This window comes from Rhamphochromis sp. 'chilingali' (assembly GCF_963969265.1).
Source record: "Rhamphochromis sp. 'chilingali' genome assembly, chromosome: 7".
Taxonomy (NCBI): Eukaryota; Metazoa; Chordata; class Actinopteri; order Cichliformes; family Cichlidae; genus Rhamphochromis; species Rhamphochromis sp. 'chilingali'.
The window spans coordinates 27,666,348-27,684,790 of record NC_137934.1 but is presented as its reverse complement, the minus strand read 5'-3'; the positions used below and the strand labels follow the sequence as shown (position 1 = coordinate 27,684,790).

General features: G+C 39.2%; 2 protein-coding genes across 3 annotated transcripts in view; one reads left to right on the top strand and one right to left on the bottom strand.

Moving 5' to 3' along the window:
• The window catches only part of zc3h3 (zinc finger CCCH-type containing 3), an 81,751-nt gene extending 75,144 nt beyond the window's left edge, over positions 1-6,607 (bottom strand). For both annotated transcript variants that reach the window (XM_080887774.1, XM_080887775.1), the window contains exons 1-3: positions 6,531-6,607; positions 2,638-4,006; positions 1,492-1,661 (exon numbers count right to left, since the gene is read on the bottom strand). In XM_080887774.1, coding sequence (XP_080743900.1) covers positions 1,492-1,661; positions 2,638-4,006; positions 6,531-6,576 — 1,585 coding nt within the window. In that variant the 5' untranslated portion in view covers positions 6,577-6,607. The remainder of the gene's footprint in view (positions 1-1,491; positions 1,662-2,637; positions 4,007-6,530) is intronic.
• Positions 6,608-7,425: 818 nt separating this feature from the next.
• On the top strand, positions 7,426-16,959 carry cyldl (cylindromatosis (turban tumor syndrome), like). The gene is made up of 15 exons (XM_080886082.1): positions 7,426-7,719; positions 7,988-8,458; positions 9,677-9,934; positions 10,908-10,986; positions 11,063-11,238; positions 11,355-11,517; positions 12,356-12,497; positions 12,928-13,038; positions 13,118-13,209; positions 13,300-13,363; positions 13,473-13,605; positions 13,955-14,063; positions 14,136-14,254; positions 16,407-16,620; positions 16,697-16,959. Exons 2-15 carry the CDS (start codon positions 8,021-8,023, stop codon positions 16,879-16,881), a joined length of 2,283 nt encoding a protein of 760 aa, XP_080742208.1. The 5' UTR covers positions 7,426-7,719; positions 7,988-8,020; the 3' UTR covers positions 16,882-16,959.
• The last annotated feature ends 1,484 nt before the right edge of the window (positions 16,960-18,443 follow it).

The window sequence follows — 18,443 nt, the reverse complement described above, 5'->3', positions numbered from 1 at the left end:
ATTACCGCTGCTATTACTGCTATCAAGCCCTGGCTGATTAATCAGTCAATCAACATAGAGCCTTAACAAAATGCTCCTCCCTGCTTCACAGGGGGTCATTACACCAAGTGTCTCTGCATATTTGATTTAGCAGATTTTTGAACCGGACACCCTTCCTGGCTCAGGCACTACTACATTGTAGAGTCACAAAGAGGTGAGTTGTAATAAAAATAAATAATTAAATCACCCTCTGTCTAACAGAAGGGCAAATTAGCTGTAGAGACCACAAACTTTTTTTTCCATCTTTTTCTTTTTCCAGCAGCAGCAGGGTGTAAACATGCTAATTTCACCTCACATGCTGGCCTTCAAGCATGGATGTCTGGGGACTGTCTGCAGTTTTTGGCACTTCTATGTTGATCAATATGTTGATTTTGTATCTCTGTGTATCATTAATGGGTGGAAGGGTGGATGCGTGGATGGCTGGGCCTGGGTCTGGGACTTGCTGATCCTTGGCCTTGTAGGACATGGTCATAGAGGGAGGGGATCAGCTCCCCCTTCCTGGGATGAGGGTACTAGTTGGTTCCAGGATGCTTGACAGGATGTTCTGGTATGGACCCACTCTCTTGGTGGTCTGGGGTGGCTTGGACTTCTTCCCTGTCTGAGGGGAGGTCTGCCATGTCCTGGGTGAGAATTCTAGCGGGGTCGACTGCCCATCGCCTCTTGTCCTCTGGGACTCCCACCTCTTGGCCGTGGGCACCCCATCTAGGGGCAGCTTCCTTCGCTAGCTGGGATGTGTGGCCTTAGGTCTTCAGTACTCTCGAGGGGGCAAATAGCCCAGTTCTCCAGGATCCATCTCTGCCTGCCTCTGACTCCTGGGAGACGTTATTGCGGCTTCCCACCCTCATTTTCAAGTACATTTTGTGGCAAAGACACATACACATTTACACTCCACACTCTCTTTCTCTCTCTCTCTCACATTCACACACCCCACAAGAAGATTACACAGATATATAAATCAGCATTTTCAAATTTTTGTGTTCGAGGTCGTGTATGTTTGTTTTTCTTGCAGGTGTGGTAGACAGCAGTACATAATGCATTTCTATTTGGACTCTATCCTGTTATTATATCTTCATATAAATTACATCTTTCCCTATTTTTCCATGTTTTTCTAAAACTAAGCATATGCCTAACCATGACCAAAGTGCACACAAAACATAAGCATAATGAATAACTCCAGGAAGCAAAACAGGTATGCTTGCTTGATATGCAGCTGGTGACTTTGCGGCTTGGAGTTGTTACAGCACCACCAAATGGCTGTAGAATATTACTGCTCTCAACCAAATAATGGGTGAGGACACGCACGTGTTTAAAAGAAGATTTATCACCCACAGCTATAGGATTTTCTGCGTAAACATCCATGTATGGTTGACACGTCAGCAATTAGTCAAAGCAAACTTTACAGCAGAGCAAAATAACAACTTTCTACTTTGGTCTGTAGTGTGTGCTTCTTACTTGTCTTTGATGAGACAGGGGAAAGCCGCCTCAACTTGTGTCTACCAAACGACACAAGCTCCCTGGTGGGTGTCCTCCTAACTCCTGTGGGAGTCCTGGCCAAAGTATAGATTCTGCCCTGGGGAGAGTGCTTCACAGCTGGTGGGCTCACCTTCTCTGATCCACTGCCACTGTGGTCACAATACAGAAGGCAGACACACAGGACAGTCAGGAGGAGTAAAAAACTATTAAACATAAGAAATCCTAAACTTTGAGTTAATGAACTCTGAGATGGGAAATTGAATGTTTAGTTCCAAAAAAAGCTGTTCAAAGTTCCTTATATCAACTCCGAGTATGTTCACTCTGAGACATGCATGTGCCCATTTACTGGGAACAAGAAAAACATCAGTGGAATATACCATGCAGGTCTAGATTCATATATTTAAACAGTGATTACTACAGTAACACAAAGTTTATCACAGAACCACCTCTTCTTGGGGCACATCACCACGGTCATTTCTAACAGCACACAATCAATAAGAGTTTTATGCCCTGCAACCCTCGAGGCATAATGTGAGGTCTTTCTGCATCTGCATCTGATACCCACCTTCAAGTGACTACCAAGTAGGATTAGCCGGTGTTAAGGTAAGTGAAGCTATCCTAAAGATATCCTAGTAACCATGAATCTGATTGATAATAAGATGAATGTCAGTTACCCCAATAACTGAACCAGAGTTTAAATTAATGCTCTAGAACAGAAATCTCATGTTGGACTTAACAAATCCAGAGCTTTCACTAAACCCTCCTTCTCAAACAGAAACCAGAGGTTAGTATTAGGTAAATCATTTTCACCTTATCGGTGTAAACATCCTCCAAACATGAGCAAAGACACACTGAACGCTTGGCTGATCCCTACTGACAAGGATGCAGTATATATTAGGGGGTAGGGCAGTAAAAAGCCTTAACAAGAGCCATCACCTAAGTTAATTTGTAAATTTTTGTAGTAAATTGTAAATATTGTAAAACTTTTCTTCTGTCATTTAATGGTCGGGCATTGTACAGCTACAAGCATTTCACCCCCATGTCATACTGTGTATGGTTGTGTGTGTGTGACAAATAAAATTTGAATTTGAATTTGAATTTGATCATGTCATGTGCATTATTCACCTGATAGTAGACCTTCTAATAATCTTCATCCTGCTGCGGAGCTTGAACCCTCCAGGCGAGGAGGATGACAACATGGAGGTGCGCTGAGGTAAACTTAGGGGCACAGAAATCCCTCCTTTCAATCCTTTGTTACTTTTCTCAGCTGTCCAGTGGAAAGCAGATCTACGGCGGTTTGCTGTTGCTCCTGCTGTCCCTGCCACAGATGTACTCTGGCCCCCTGCTTTCCAGCGATAGCGGCTACTCTGTGAGGTGCCAGCAGAGGACACTGCAATACCTTTTTTCAATTTTACAGAAGGAGAAGAACCTGGTTTAAGTTTCCTTGTGGCCTCTCCTTTGTCCAGACTTCTCTGTGTGAGAGTCAAGGGTTTGGGAGATGGAGGCTTACGAGATGTCTTAGCTTGGGCTCCTGCAGAGGACACCCAGCGGTACTTTGAGGTCTTGGCAGCTACAGTGGGCTGGCTAAGCTTTCGAGGTAACTTCTTAGCAGCGGTTCTCTTAGCAACTACAAATGAAGGGGGGCTTTCAATGGCAACTCCAGATTTCAAGACAGATGTTGGGGCAACAACTGCTGACGGTGTTGAAACAGAGCTCAGTGGTTTGAGCTCTGCTCCTGCAGCACTCTGACCCTTTACCCAAGTGAACTTTGATTTATTTGAATATGAAGTATTGACCTGGGCTTTGCTGCTTTGTAAAGATGAGTTAGAGGAAGCTTGTTGTAATGCAGTAGAGAGACCAGCAGTGAGAGTTACCTGAGATGTTTTAGCAACAATCTGTTGAGTGTCTGTACTGGTTATGCTTTTCAGGGAAGGTCCAATCTTTACTTGGGAGCTGCTCTGCTGAATGGCTGAGGTACTGGCTGTGGCTGAAGAGGCCACTTCAAAAGAAACACCAATTTTCTTTCCCTGCAGGCCTGTGTTCCTGCTGTCAACCCTCTGCGTAAACTCTGCTGCTGACCCCATTTTTCCAAGAGCATCACTGTTTTTTCTCTCTGTTGCTACAACTCTACTCTCCGTTGTGCTGTTTATATGTTCTTTTTTCTTCAGCTGAGATATCCCTGATGATAAAGTGGCAGTCCTGCTTCCCGTGCTGAGGCTGGGCAGTGACATGCTATGAGAGTGATGGACAGTGGAGGAGGCAGAAGCTGAGGGATGTCCAGCAGAGGATTCAGGGTTCTTGTTTCTCAGAGAGTACGTTTTCCTCCAACTTCCACAGCTCTGAGGAGCATAGAGTCTTCCTCTGGAGCTGGGAGGGTAGATCATAGATGCACTTTGACCTCGGCCCCTGGCTGGCACTGAAGATTGTGTGTGGCTCTGCTCAGTCCCTGTAAATGGTGTATCGCCATGGGTACTTTTATGTTTGTTGATGAGATCTGGAAATTTGAAAACAGGCAAAAGTATTTTTAAAAGTCCAACAAAAATATGCAAACAAATAATCGTTAAAATTAGCTCTACAACACAATTTATGCCCCATTTCTCAATTCTAAGTTATGTTTTTAAGAATTTAATTTGAATTTGATTTGTAGTTTTCACCATTTACTGTATAGGGCTACCATCAGGCTGCTTAGCCTACAGTGGCCAACATCTGAAAATGTAACACCTAAAGAAAATCTCTATATAATAAAACACATTTTATGACCTCCATATTCTTGATTTCATTGTTAAATGTTTGACAACTTTGTAAGAACCTGCTGGAACCCAGGTGCATTTTATTTAACCTAATGTATTGTATTACTCATTCTTTTCAAACTAAATCAAAAAGAAAAGAAAAAAAGCTAAATATCCACAACTGACAAACTTAATCAGGCCAATACCAATCAACTGGATCAATAACAGCAGATACTGATAATCCACCAACACAGCAGCAGCTATGGAGCACCACAAGTGTCACAGACATCAAAACAAAGCATTTTGTGATTTAATAATTAATTGTACAATCAAACATGAATTAGCAAATCTTAAAAAAAACAACAACGTGAACTTCTATTATGTAATTAGACATTAATAAAGTTCATGATATTGTTAACTTAATAGAATAAAATAGAAGGAGGAATTATAAATTAGTATTTCTGAATTAATTATCAATCCATTGATGAACGCTTTAAACGGAAAAAAATAATTTTCAATAAAAATCTCACTAAAAACATTTTTGAATTCAAAACAAATGTAAAAAATGACTTTCAAATAAAGTAAATGGATTAAAAAAAGCAAATTAGGAATACAAATGTGTTTTTTCTGACATTTAAATAATGACTCTGCTCCTCAATTTCAATTTCCATTTCTTACTAGCTGCTTAATTAACTATTACATTAACTACTTGATTAGCTTCTTCAATTAGCATTTCCATAACTCTTTTGGTCTCTGGTGAAAAAGCAATGTAAGTAAGGAACGCAGTCTGGAGCTCTCTGACTGGTTAGAGAGACACAGGCACTGATAAGGAGAAAGTATTTTTTATTTGTTTTTATGCTTTTAAAAAAAAATTTCCTCACTTTATTATTGTTTAGAACAATCACATATTAGTGACACTGAAGAAAAATAATAATGGGTGAGAGGCGAGTTAATGTTCTGAAAAATACAATTGACAATGTTAAAGTTGTAAATTTCCAAAAAATGAAAAACAGCCAATTTGTCAATAAAAACAAAACGAAATGAAACGAATTTAAGAGAAAATAACTGGGAAAAAATATATATCTTCTTTAGTCAATGACATCACTTCACTTTTCCAGGTTAAGCTGGCAGGATTTCCACACACTGAATTCTTAAAATGTATGCCCTCCAATCTGGACTGACAACAACGTCTGTCAGTCTATCTGCGGTTGACTGTGTCCTGAGACCATCTATCACTCTTAATCATCTTTAACTCAAAATACAAATACAGAGGTGGTCAGATAGTAACCATAACACAAAGAAAGCATACAAAAGGAACAAGGAACATGATATTTTGAGTGCTATACCTAAAATATCATGAATCGAAACCAGTCAGAAATTTCTACAGTACCAGAGCCGGTGATATTAGTATAATTATTTTAAGGGAGAAGAAATCTTTTGGGCTTTTTTTTTTCCCAAAACGTAATTTAAGGATTTAAGGAAATATCATAACACTTTTTACTCATTTAAGCTAAATATGACTGATGACTGGAAACATGACTGGAAACATTCAGATTTTAGGTCCTGGTGACCGTTTACTTCCCCAGTAAATTGTAATATAACAGTGGAACACTATGCAAATCAGCGTCAGAGCATACTGACAACGGAACAGGCTCATAATACTCCATCCTTTACTCGCTGAGTTTACTCTACAGATCCCTATAGGAAATCCTGGAGACTGACCAGTGTCAGGAAGGAAAGAACATCTTTCAAATAACTCTCATTACTTCCTTCGAGTAAGAGACTTGAAAAATCTGTAGCAGTGAGTTTTTTATGCTTTTCTGGAAGATTATACACTTGTTTTCCGCTCTGTCGCTATGCTATCTAGCAAATTTTTAATACCGGTAACTATTTTAGTACTTTATGTAAATAAATGTACGACTATGCCTTAAAGTTAAGTAATTAAAACCAGGTTTGTTATGGCGCTGTGCTGTCATCACTAGTGCGGGGGACTATAAACAGGACTGAACCTTTATGCTGTTACAGGGAGCTGACACCGACATAAACAGCCATTTACTTGCTTCCAAAGGCAAACAGGAAGCATTCTTCAAAGGACACTAACGGCTCTGTTAAGACACGTGAATATCGTTAAAAAGTATGTTACTGCGTAGAGGTGGCACAACGCTAACTGTTATCCTTCAACAAAACGCGTACGACCGACAAGCTTCAAGCAGCCGTGTTGTGCAAAACAGCCTTTGTTAACCCGCCTGTAACAACTACAATTGTCAACATTTACCGGGAGAGACTTACTTTGTAAAAGGTCAATTTGTCTCTTAAGTGCTTCTCTCTCCTCCATGTTTACGACCACAACCTTTCGTCATTAAATGGCGACGCCCTTAAGAATGACGTATTTCATGTTGGCCAATCACAGTCTGAAGAAAGTCATCGATGTTTATCCTCAGTATTGACTTACAGGCTTGACATTTAACTCAAAGTGGGCCGTAAGAATGAGTAGAATTTTCTTATTTATTTATTTATTTATTTATTTATTTATTTATTTATTTATTTAATTTACTGTTGTGGTGAGCAGAGTTAATTTTATTGGAGACTTAAAATGTTACTAAAACACAATAAACAAAGATAAATGTCTTCAGCTTTATCAAGGCTGTGGTTTCTCTTTGCATGTATATGTAGATGTGTAAGGCCATATGTCTAAATGACTTTGCCTGGTTAAGGCAATGCATGATGCGTGCTTTGAGCAAGAAGAACCAGCTGCCTCCTTTCCAGAAACTACTTTCCGTGCAAAGGACTCCCATTACTGTGCCTGGATTAACCAGGTTTATTCAGACACGTTAATTGTAAGACATTTTTAAATACAATACAACTAAGAGACCACTTTTCTGTATTGATTCTTGTATGGAAATCACAGTGAGAACAAACACAATGACTGAACAAACTATGAACCGACTTTCAGCTACAAAAACAAACAACAATAAAAGGAAGCTCCAAAGGCAGATCACACACCACAAGGTAATTAATTGCCCAGAATTTATCTGATATGCACACATGTATAAAAAAAACAAGCTTCAATTTTCATGTACTACATGCAGTCAGCATTCTTGAGGCTGGATTGTCAGATTCAACTGACAAAGCCGTTAGCTGTCTGTAAGACAGTACTAAGGGCTTCATTTCGTAACCTCGCTATCGTTGATGCGCAGCTGGCTGACAACCGATTTGAAAACATTACCGTCATTTCGGGAAGCGTCTCTGTATTTGCGCTTTATAAAGTTTAGAATTCCCTTCGGGGAAGTAGTTTTGGGCCAAAAGTTTATTCGTCTGGTCCAAAAATGTTTCTATGAACTGTCATGAACAAAGTACCAGTGACGCTGCTGCGAAATGAAATGAAAGAGGAAGTGAAAGTTAAGGCAGCTGATTGGACGTAAAACGAAGAGAGAAGACAGAAAGGAAAGCAATCTCTAAAGTTGCTGAAAAATTGAAGGTAAAGCTAACGGAGGTTTCTTTATAAATAAATACTCGCTGGAGAGACTGATGCAGACGGTCTGAAGGTTTAGAATTATAAACAATGTTGACTCCGTTTTCAGTTTGAACTCTGCTTATTTGTAGAGTTGACATTGTAGCTCGTTAGCCAGCTAGCTTGAGTGCTGGTGTCAAAATTGATAATAGGTATATTGTTTTTTTGTTTTGTTTTCACACCTGTCTGAACAACACATTTGTGCTGTGTGTGTTTTCTGTGTGTCTCTGTACAGTAGGTACCCCTTTACATCTCCTGGCTCGGCAACATGGCATCAACAGAAAATGTGTATTTCATCTTAACAAAAAAGCCAGAATGGATCAGTTTTGCAAAAGCTGGAAGTATTGTTTACATGCCTGAAAATAAGTACATCTCAGAAATGAAAAAATCCCCCCCTCCATTAAAGCTACGAATGTGTTTAATGAACTACTCTAGAATAGACTATGACTTGGAGGCCAACGACATGGAGCAGCTGTGTGTAGAGGAAGTTGAGCTGCTGCAGGCACTGCCTGATGAAGCTGAGAGGCTGAGGTGTTTCAGAGAGCGACATGATCTGCAAGCAGCAATGCAACTTGCTATAGGTACTGAAGTGACTGTGGAGGAAGCTGGGAAGAAGCTCAGAGGCATCATTCACTACATTGGACCATTAAAAAAGGCATCTATTTCTTGTCCCATACCAGGATACTTTTTTGGAATCGAACTACAGGTTTGATGTTTTTTTTCTTACTCCTTCTGGCATATCCAGAAGATATACACATATTATAGGTTTCATTTTGGTTTGAGATTTCTGCCTCCAAGCAAAGACAAGTGGTAGTGTTTCAAACTGGGTTTGTTAATATACACACCATACTACTCTACAATTAAATGGCAAGAGCAGGTTTTTGAAGTGATTTGAACATTTATAAACATAAGTAAATAAGACTGAATCATTACCAGATTCATAAATATTTAGACCCATTGCTCAGGACTGGATTAAAGTTCCTTTGAAAGGAGTAAGTCTTTTGAGAATAATCTTACAAGCTTGGCACATTTTCCTCAACTCTCCCTTGTATTTTTCTTTCAAGCTCAGCCCAGTTCTTCAGAAAGCATGAATGCACAGTCATTTAAAAATATATATATATTTTCTGAGAACCTCGTTTGGATTCAGATCCGGAGAAGTTTTCATGGCAATGTGCATCAAGATCCTGAGCACCTAATGGGTGTTAACTCAAACGTACTATGGGTCAAGGTCACGATTGTCATCTCATGGGCAATAACCTGATGAATTGTGATAGATCATGAGCTGGATGAGCTACCACATTATTGATGTCCCGGTTTAGCTTGGCTGGTCAAGCAGAGCTACAAAGATTTTGAAATGTATCCAGCTGTGAGTAATGGTGGTTGCCATCTTTTTGGGCACTTAAATTGCCACAGAGATTGTCAGATACAATCCTGTCTCACAGACAAATTTAAGTTGTGGAAACATATCAAGGACAACTGACAGAGCCAGTATGAACCATAAAAATGTCTGTATTGTAAAAATGTCTCTAAAGATGATACTTCAACCATTTATTTTTGAATAAATCATTAAAATACCCTCAAATTTGTTTTGGGAGTATTTTAACTTGCTTTGTCATTGTGGAGTGGTGTATGGAGACAACACAAGCAATCCAAAGTTGAAAGGGTGCACTGCTTCATGCTTGAAAAAGCATCAATTTCTTTGTAAGGTCACTATTTTGAATAAGTTTCAAAATGTCTTGTAAAACAGTACACTAATTGAAATCGTATAAATGTAAAAACCTCACAAGCTGAAGCCAGGTGGAGCCATTCAACTCCACAACTGCACAGCATGATTGCAGTTTGCAAAGCAGAACAACTGGTAGAGAAATTTAACTGAGGTCTTGTGTGACATCAGTTTTAATCTGCTCTGCTTCTTTTTCTCCAGGGACCAGACAGAGGAAAGGGCTACTGTGATGGGACCTATGGGGGTGAAAGATATTTCAAGTGTGACAAAAACTGTGGCGTTTTTACCCCATTCAACAGAGTCAGCTCTTTATTACCCCCTGTCCATAAGCCATCCCTACAGTCAGAAAGGCTAGAGTTGGGAGACAGAGTTACTTGCTTCATCGATGATAAATTTCGCTATGGAATGGTGCTGGATTTACTGGAAATAGGTGGACAATGTTTCGTTCAGATTTCCACGGTAAGTAATATTCCATTTTTTTAATTCCAAAATCATATCAAATGTAATTTTGTGCCATAAATCCACAAAGCTTATTCTACAAAATCAGATTTTTATGTTTTCAAAGAAATAATAACAAATAATAGGGACTAAATAATTACCTGTTTAAATTGTAAGCAAACTCTTTGTTATGAAACACACCTGAGATTTACAGCATCATCATTTCATCTAGTAAAAGTAATCACTTAATTACATTTCTGTTGACAATTTAGAGGAGCTAAAGCATTTACCTTTCCATCCTGGCATCAGCAGCTGTGTGTCTGAACATAAACCAGCATGAGCTACATGTATATGACTTTACTGCTTCAGTTGTGCCATACAGTATGATGTACTACTGGATTGGTGGATTTTGTTTTGTTTACAGATCTCGCTGTAAAATGGGTCTAACTGGCTGAAACCCAGCTTCACATTCTGTGCAGGTCACTCGACTGACAGCTGCTCTGTGTGTGAAAATGACTTTTATAAAATAATGCCTTATTTTTATAATGATTAATAAAATAAAAAAATCACATTTAGGATATTCACTCTACAAAATACATCCATGTGGCAGAACACAAATACAAAGACCACAGTCTTAAGTTACATTCATCAGACTGACTAGTGTTTACTAAATGCTAATGCTAACATTGTCATAGCTAGATTCATAATAGCTTAATGTTTGATCGGAGATGGGGATTCAGAACTCACTGGAGTGAGTAATTTAAATCATGCTATTGTCCCAGAATGGTCCTGTAAAAGTCTGGATCTGAATCCAATTGAAAATAGCAGTGCACTGATAATTATCCTGTCTGATGATATTCTGTCATTTACGTGCTCCTGCTTTTCTTTGAGTTTACAGTTACAACCAAACTTTGTTAAGACTCTTTAAAACTGCTTCAGCAGTAGTAGTGGAGTATAGGACAGTAATATTTCCTTTGTCTGTTGGTGTTTTCAGGACAAAGATGAATCTGGGAAGACGGGGGGTGAAGTTAGAGTTCCATTAGAAGCGGTTATCAAAGGAGAGCTGATTGCAGGTTTGAGGTCTTTTTACATTTGTTTGTTTGTTTTACATTTGCATCATGCCTCAGCCAAACACATTTTTCATTGCAGAGGGAGAGAGCATGGATGTCGACACACCCCCAGAAGCTGATACAGATTATCTCTATATGGGTCTGAGTTTGAACTCTATGGTAGAAGTGACTCTGGGTGAAGGCAACACATATGGAATTATTCGCTGGATAGGCAAGCTGCCTGATCGAAGTGAAACTATGGTTGGCTTGGAACTGGTAAGTCTTTACTCATCATCATTTAAAACTGTTTTGCATATTTATGTTTTAGTTTGCGTTTAATGTTGGGTTAAATTTCAGACATTGGTATAATCAGTCTGTATTCTGATCTGCAGGATGAGAACAAAGGAGTGAGTGATGGTACTTTTAAAGGTCAGCGTTATTTCAAATGTCCTGTGAAGAGAGCCCTGTTTGTGAAGCTGAGCTCATGCCGGCCTGACTCACGCTTTCAGAGCACATCATCCAATCACAATGAGAAAATGCAGCCTGAGGACACTGGTTAGTACAGGATGGACAAACCTACACTCTATGGAAAAATGTATTAGGCCACACCTCTTAAGCTTAATCCTTTGAATTCAAGAGGCCACAGGTATATAAGACTCGAGCACCTAGCCACGCAGTCCGTTTTTCCAAACATTTGTGAAATAATTTGTTGGTCTAAAGCTCTCACTGAACTTAAGTGTAGTACTATAATAGGATGCCACCACTCCAGCAAGTTTGTGAACTTCTTCCTCTCTCAGATGTTCCATGATCTACTAGAAGTGTTATTGTTGCAAAGAGCATGTGTTTAGGAACCACAGCAATGAAGTGGCTCTGTTGTTTCAAAGTTCTTCTGGCATTAACATCAGCACAAAAACTGTGCCAGGAGCTCCACAGCTGAGCTCCTGTAGATGTAATTAGTGTCCCGGTGCTTTCTTCAATGTAGTTTACATCCAACTGGCCGTGAGTGACCCCTTGTTCACAAAGGATTATTTTATACTGAAAACAGCAAAAAACAAAACAAAACAAACTACATTTTGGTTGAGTTTGAACTTTTCTGGCAGCAGAGGGAGAATTAATTTGCAAAAATTAAGCTTTGTTTCCTTTTACTTACTTGAAACATGCATTTCTATTTTGTCTTTCTCTATACTTGTCTTTTTTTAATATAAAGTATCAGTAGTGTTTACTGTTTGTATTTTTGAAGCATTTTTAGCAGCAGCATCAAATGCAGTGCTCCAGTTGCACATTTGTCCAACAGCTGACTGTAGCATACACTTTACAACAGCCATTTGGACATCTATATCTGTTATCTGTTTATATACATAACCACATATTTGCTGTTTATGTTTTGATTTAGTGGATCAAACAGACCACAGTACAGCTGAGTTGCAGACTGTTCCGCCTATGAGCACAGAGCAGGTTAAGCAGCTTCTGACTGGACGAATGAAGGGGATTCAAGGACACTGTAACTCTTGCTACATGGACGCTGCCCTCTTCAGGTCAGCATAATAAATTATTATCCTGTGGTTTTACAGTTTTAAATAATGCACAGCTTCCCCAACAAACGAATTTACCTGTAATGGCTTTTAGCTAACTAGCTAGCTAGCATTGACATCATCATCAGTGCAGATGCCTTGTCCTGCTTCTACTGGTTAGAAATTGTTTGATGGTGTCTCCATTTCTACTATATTGTTGGTATACCAGCTACTGCAATTGAATGCTGTACTGTACATTCAATGTGTGGGTACAGAGATGAAACCAGTTGTGCATTTAACATAGCAAATCTAATATGAAAGCAGTTTCTTTAACTGCATTTTCAAAGCATACTGAAAGGATTCCAGTCTGACTTTTTATTATATTTTTAAAAATCCATAATGTTAGGGAATGTACAGTTCTTTATGTTAACTTAGTTTCTTTCTTTGCTTTCAGTTTGTTTTCCTGCTCTTCCGTGTTGGACTCCATGTTGTTCAAATCAACAACACCTCAAGATGCCCCAATTCAGAGAACACTGCTCAATGACATAGTCAACCCCCTCCGCAGGTCTGTGTTTTGATCAAATCATCACATGGATTGCATTTTATTTTTGCTGTTATGAAAGTTCTGTGTGTGCCGTTTGCAGTAACGGCTTTGTGGAAGGAAGACACATCATGAAGCTACGACAGCAGCTGCAGAAACATGGCTACAGCCAATCATTCACCACAGATGAGAAGGGTCTGCTTATTTGGGAAAGCTTTTCTGGAAGGCATTTGTTTTGTCTTAAGTGGTTGAGTTTGAAGTATTCATGTTACTTTTGTCTTTCAGATCCAGAGGAGTTCCTCAGTGTCATCATGCACCACATCCTCGCCCTGGATCCTCTGCTAAAACTGTACACTTACTATAACTAAATTACTGTCTCCTGCTGTACTGTATAGTATAATGCATTTTGAGACTCATACCTGGAATGCAGACTATTCTTGTGTGTTCTCCCATTTTAGATCAGCTGCAGGTAAAGTGCAGGAGAGTTACTGCTATCAGATTTTCCTGGACCAGAACCACAGACTAGTTCTGCCAACAGTGCAGCAGCTACTAGAACATTCCTTCCACAGTGCAGGTCTTAAGCTGGCAGAGGTGAGAGCCCTTCATTGTTAGGCACAAACTTTAAAGTCCCACTTTCACTTTTGTTTTATTGCTTAACAAATTAAAAATATAACGATATTTATCAGAATAGAAGGACAATCCTGTATTATAATATTTCAGTTACCAAAAAAATGGAAACTGTTTTTTTCCCCCCACAGATTAATCCAAAAATGATTTAGCTGTTTTCTCACAGACATGTAATAGACAGACTTGTAATGGTTGGTTCTCCAGTAGATGGCTCTGTGGGGAAGCTTTCTGAGCAGACCACCTGGAATCTGATCACTTGAGCGTATTCAGTCTGTGTGGTCTTTCATCTTATTTCATCGTACCATCACTCCAGGTGCCGTCCTGCCTCATCCTCCAGATGCCTCGCTTTGGGAAGAAATTCAAGATGTTTGACAAAATCATCCCCTCTCTGGAGCTGGATGTCACTGACCTCCTCTCTGAAGGTCAGATTAAGAATACAAACTCACAGCGACTAAATTTAACACAGTGAATACAACGCACGGTGTGTTTTTCAGGTCCCCAGCAGTGCATGCTGTGTGGAACCCTGGCACAGGTTGAGTGCGTCGACTGTTTTAAAGATCCCCTTTTCAGCCCGACAGGATTCAAAGTCTTCTGCGAGAAGTGTTCAAAACAGGTTTGTCACATTGTTTTAACACCTGAATCATTTTGTTTGTCTTTGGCTTAATTTGTCACGGTAGAGGGAATGTATTGACGTCATTTCTCCATGTGAAACCTCCCACCTCACCACAGTTTCATCAGATTTAGCTGCTATTAGGAGGTAGGACTCAGATATAGAGAGGAAACAAATTAAATCACAATCAAGGCTGATCTGTACTGCAAACAAGTGGTCTGTCAGTGTTGAACATGCACTAAAACTAGAACTTTGACTTAATATAGGTCATCAAATTTTAGACCGAAATCCCAGTTGGTTTGAGAGATATTTGTTAGCTACCTGTTCAGATTTTTTTTATTATTACTGTATAATTATTGTGTATAATATTGTGTATTTATCTGGCTTTGAAACACATGGTGTTGTTTTGCTTGTCTATATATAAAAATCTATGCTTGGCTGCTTTCTGAATCAGTTTGTGCACTGAATTGAACAGCAGCTAATTAACTCTGCTCTTGGTGCATTACATCACCTGCTCACCGTCTGCCTAGTAAGTACTGCTGAAACACTATATCAGTTCAGTGGCATACTATCAAGCCTCTAAATGAAACACTGTGCGAAAATTTGAATATTTTATGAAATATTTAAATTAATTTTTGTCAGACATCAACTAGTGTAGGCTAGTGTATGTGAAGTCTTCCTCCTTTCCTCTTATACATACAGATAGCAAATGAAGGACGTACACAGATAACTCGGTCATCCACTTAAGTAGTGCGTGACTAGAGCTGTGCCTTGTCATGTTGTTGAATACATACATTTTTACATGATATAAAAATGTCACATCACAATATCTGTGATATAGCAACACCATGACTACAATGACTGAAGCCCAAACATATCTAACAGTGAGAGCCGAGTGTGAGGCTCTGATGATGATTTAGTAAAAAGCACAATGCTCTGCAAAATGTGCAAGAAAGCTCTTCTGGAGCACCTGCTAGCACTCCATTCAGGAAGAGCAAACTGGATGGTGGTAAACGAATGCTGTAAGCAGCTGATCAAGGAAAAATATTTCTCAATTTCAATTTTATTATTGAATTTATTTGTTGTATTTTCAATTAGCTCTGTAACATCAAGTGGATGATATTTGGTAAATGAGTTTTTGTGACTTCAGCAACATCGGTGTCATAGTTTTTGCCAGAAAAACCTAAATACATCTAACAATACACTTTTAAGCAATAAATTGCAAACATGTTATTTGAATCAAATTTGATACAAATTAAAACTCATAAATAAAAAATTATATATATTTTTTATTTGTTAGAAGTTTCGCTAAACACACCATTTTCAAAAATTTTGAATTTTTCAGCATATATTAGAAGGTTCAGGCTTTGCAGTCTTTCTCTTAAAACACTGCTTCAGCTCATGTTTTATCCATTTTCGCCGTCTTCTTCTTCTTCCCAGATGGTCTAATTTGTCTCTGCCAATAAACCATCAACATATATTTTTATTGAGACCAATTTAGCCCTCATGCTACATTTTTGCACAGGGCTGATGTGCTTTGGGACCTGTAATGCGTATTTTTTTTTCCCAGTTGTTGTTAGTGGCCTCTCCAGTGCTTCTCTTTTCTGTCTTCTCTTTCCCCTGATCCTCCAGCCTAGGAAAATGTCCCACTGGGTATTTCATTGGAATTGAAAGAATCTGAGGCTTTAAACTTTTAATGGTGCCCCAGTGCTTGTTTGGTTTTGGGAACTAAAGGAGCATTTGGACGCAGAGATAGCTAATAATGTCATACTTTAGCTAGGCTAAAGCTGTTTGGGGAGATGTGTTTTGTCCTGTTTCGTGTTGGTAGTCTCTCTGTGCTCCTCTTTTCTCTCTTCTCATTCCTTCCATCATTCACCCTGGTTCTGGTGGAGGTCTCTTCCTGTTTTAACAAAAAACTTTATTTCCCTCATGTTGTCACCAAATGCTTGCTCATCGGTGATTGATTGTAGGGATTGTGTCTATACTATTATAGGATCTTTATTTACAACATTATAGAGTTGTCTCAAATATCTCCTTTGGTTTAGGGATCATTTATAGACAATGAACTAAAGTTACTAATGTGAAATTTAACAGTGGCTACATAGATATAAAATAGTGACTATTTACAGGTCTAATAGTGTGTATGTGTTTTCAGGTGCACTCCCATCCTCAGCGTCGCAGCCATAAACCAGCATCCCTGGAAATCCCAAAGGGTTATGTTGGACGTAAAAACCCTCACACTATGATCAGAGACAAAATGGAGCTGTTCGCTGTGCTCTGCATCGAGACAAGCCACTATGTGTCCTTCGTCAAATATGGACCAAACACTGAGGACTGGATCTTCTTCGACAGCATGGCAGACAGACAGGGTAAGCGGGATATTTAATATGCATACACAAGTTAGCTCTGAGTGCATTTTGGCTCACTTGTGTGTATTGCGTTCAGGAGAGATGGATGGCTACAACATTCCAGAGGTGCAGCCCTGCCCCGAGGTTGGTGAATACCTGGAAATGTCCCCCTCCGAGCTGGCCAACCAGGCACCTCGAGATATGAAAGGTGTAGCAAAGCGTCTCTTCTGTGATGCCTACATGTACCTGTACCAAAGCACCACTATGTGCCTCTATCGCTGATGGAACTTGAGCACACTGGACGTTTTGCTATTTGTGTAATTTCTTTTTGCTGCATTGTTTTTTTTTTTCTTTTGTTAACATGCAAATATCTTAAATGTGTGTGTGGTGCTTGGGTGCTGGAAAAAAATTATAGCGACAATAATTTTCTAATATGGCATGAAGTAGAGGATAAACTGACATTGCTTTCTAAGTAATTTGCACTATAATCTGAAGAAAATAATTACTGGCTTGCAGCATGTGTTGGACATAAATTACATATTGCACTGTAAAAATAGTTTTACAGTTTACTGCTGATGTTTGTAATTACTTTAAATTTTATTTACAACTTGTATAGTGAAAGTAAATGAGTTTTGCTGATGAAAAACCCTTCAAAGTAGACAGTAGTGATGATTCAGTACGGTTCATTAAGAATACCATCTAACCAGCTCTATTTTAAAAGCTTATGTTATATGCTGCTGTTATTTTGGCATCAGATTTGGATGTTGGCTGGATTTCTTTATATATTTAGATATATTTTTTTTATCTTCTGGTATTTAAATTTCACACCTGAAAATGAAACAATGATTTTATTCTTGACAAAGATGTTTCTGTGAGCAACCTAAGAGACGAAAAGATGTTGGGAATAATATCACAGTGGAAAACTGTGCTTGACTGGCTGCTTGGGAGTCCTGGTTGAACTTGTGACCTTTTTCTATTTTTTACTATTACTACTTCTGATATTCAGTAAAATAGATGTCATAAATAAATAAATGCAATCAATAAAACCTTTCATCATCTGTCTTTACTAAAAGAGTTGGACATACAGTGTGCTGATACACATACAGCTTCACAACTATGCAAACTCCACCAACCACGCATCAACCATTTTACCCCAGTGACCGGTGATTTCCAGGCATTTGCTGACTAGTGTCTAGGCCTGTTCAACTGACACCGTATTCAGGAATTTTAACATGTGAGTCCATGAGGACTGATTTCCTTTTGGAACCAGCCTCAACTATCCATTAGAGGAGATTCACTTTTTGGTACTTCATTTTAAGCTTCAGTTGTTGCCACTTCGTGTATTTTCTGTTGTCATGTTTTGGTTTTCAAGAGTGCAGGGAAGTGTGTTCTTCCTTGATGAACAAACTGCTATGCCTCAAGAGTTGGCGGTTCGTCTTGTAATCGGAAGGTTGCCAGTTCGAGCCCTGGCTCTGACAGTCTCGGTCGTTGTGTCCTTGGGCAAGACACTTCACCCGTTGCCTACTGGTGGTGGTCAGAGGGCCCGGTGGCGCCAGTGTCCAGCAGCCTCGCCTCTGTCAGTGCGCCCCAGGGCAGCTGTGGCTACAATGTAGCTTGCCATCACCAGTGTGTGAATGTGTGTGTGAATGAGTGGATGATTGAATGTCGTGTAAAGCACTTTGTGGTCCTTAGGGACTAAGTAAAGCGCTATACAAATACAGGCCATTTACCATTTAAAAACATTTCCACCTCTGTTTCTTTCTCCCAAGAGTAAGCTTGCATGCATAAGTCTTGACACATTTTTGTTTCTTTTCTTTTTTTCCACTTTGAGCCTGAACATAGTC

Bases quoted from the DNA above. Each gene is read 5' to 3' on its own strand.
- cyldl (XM_080886082.1), top strand. From the start codon at position 8,021: ATGGCATCAACAGAAAATGTGTATTTCATCTTAACAAAAAAGCCAGAA. The intron at 8,459-9,676 runs GTTTGATGTTTT...CTTTTTCTCCAG, and splicing joins TTTTTGGAATCGAACTACAG to GGACCAGACAGAGGAAAGGG. The intron at 14,255-16,406 runs GTTTGTCACATT...ATGTGTTTTCAG, and splicing joins GCGAGAAGTGTTCAAAACAG to GTGCACTCCCATCCTCAGCG.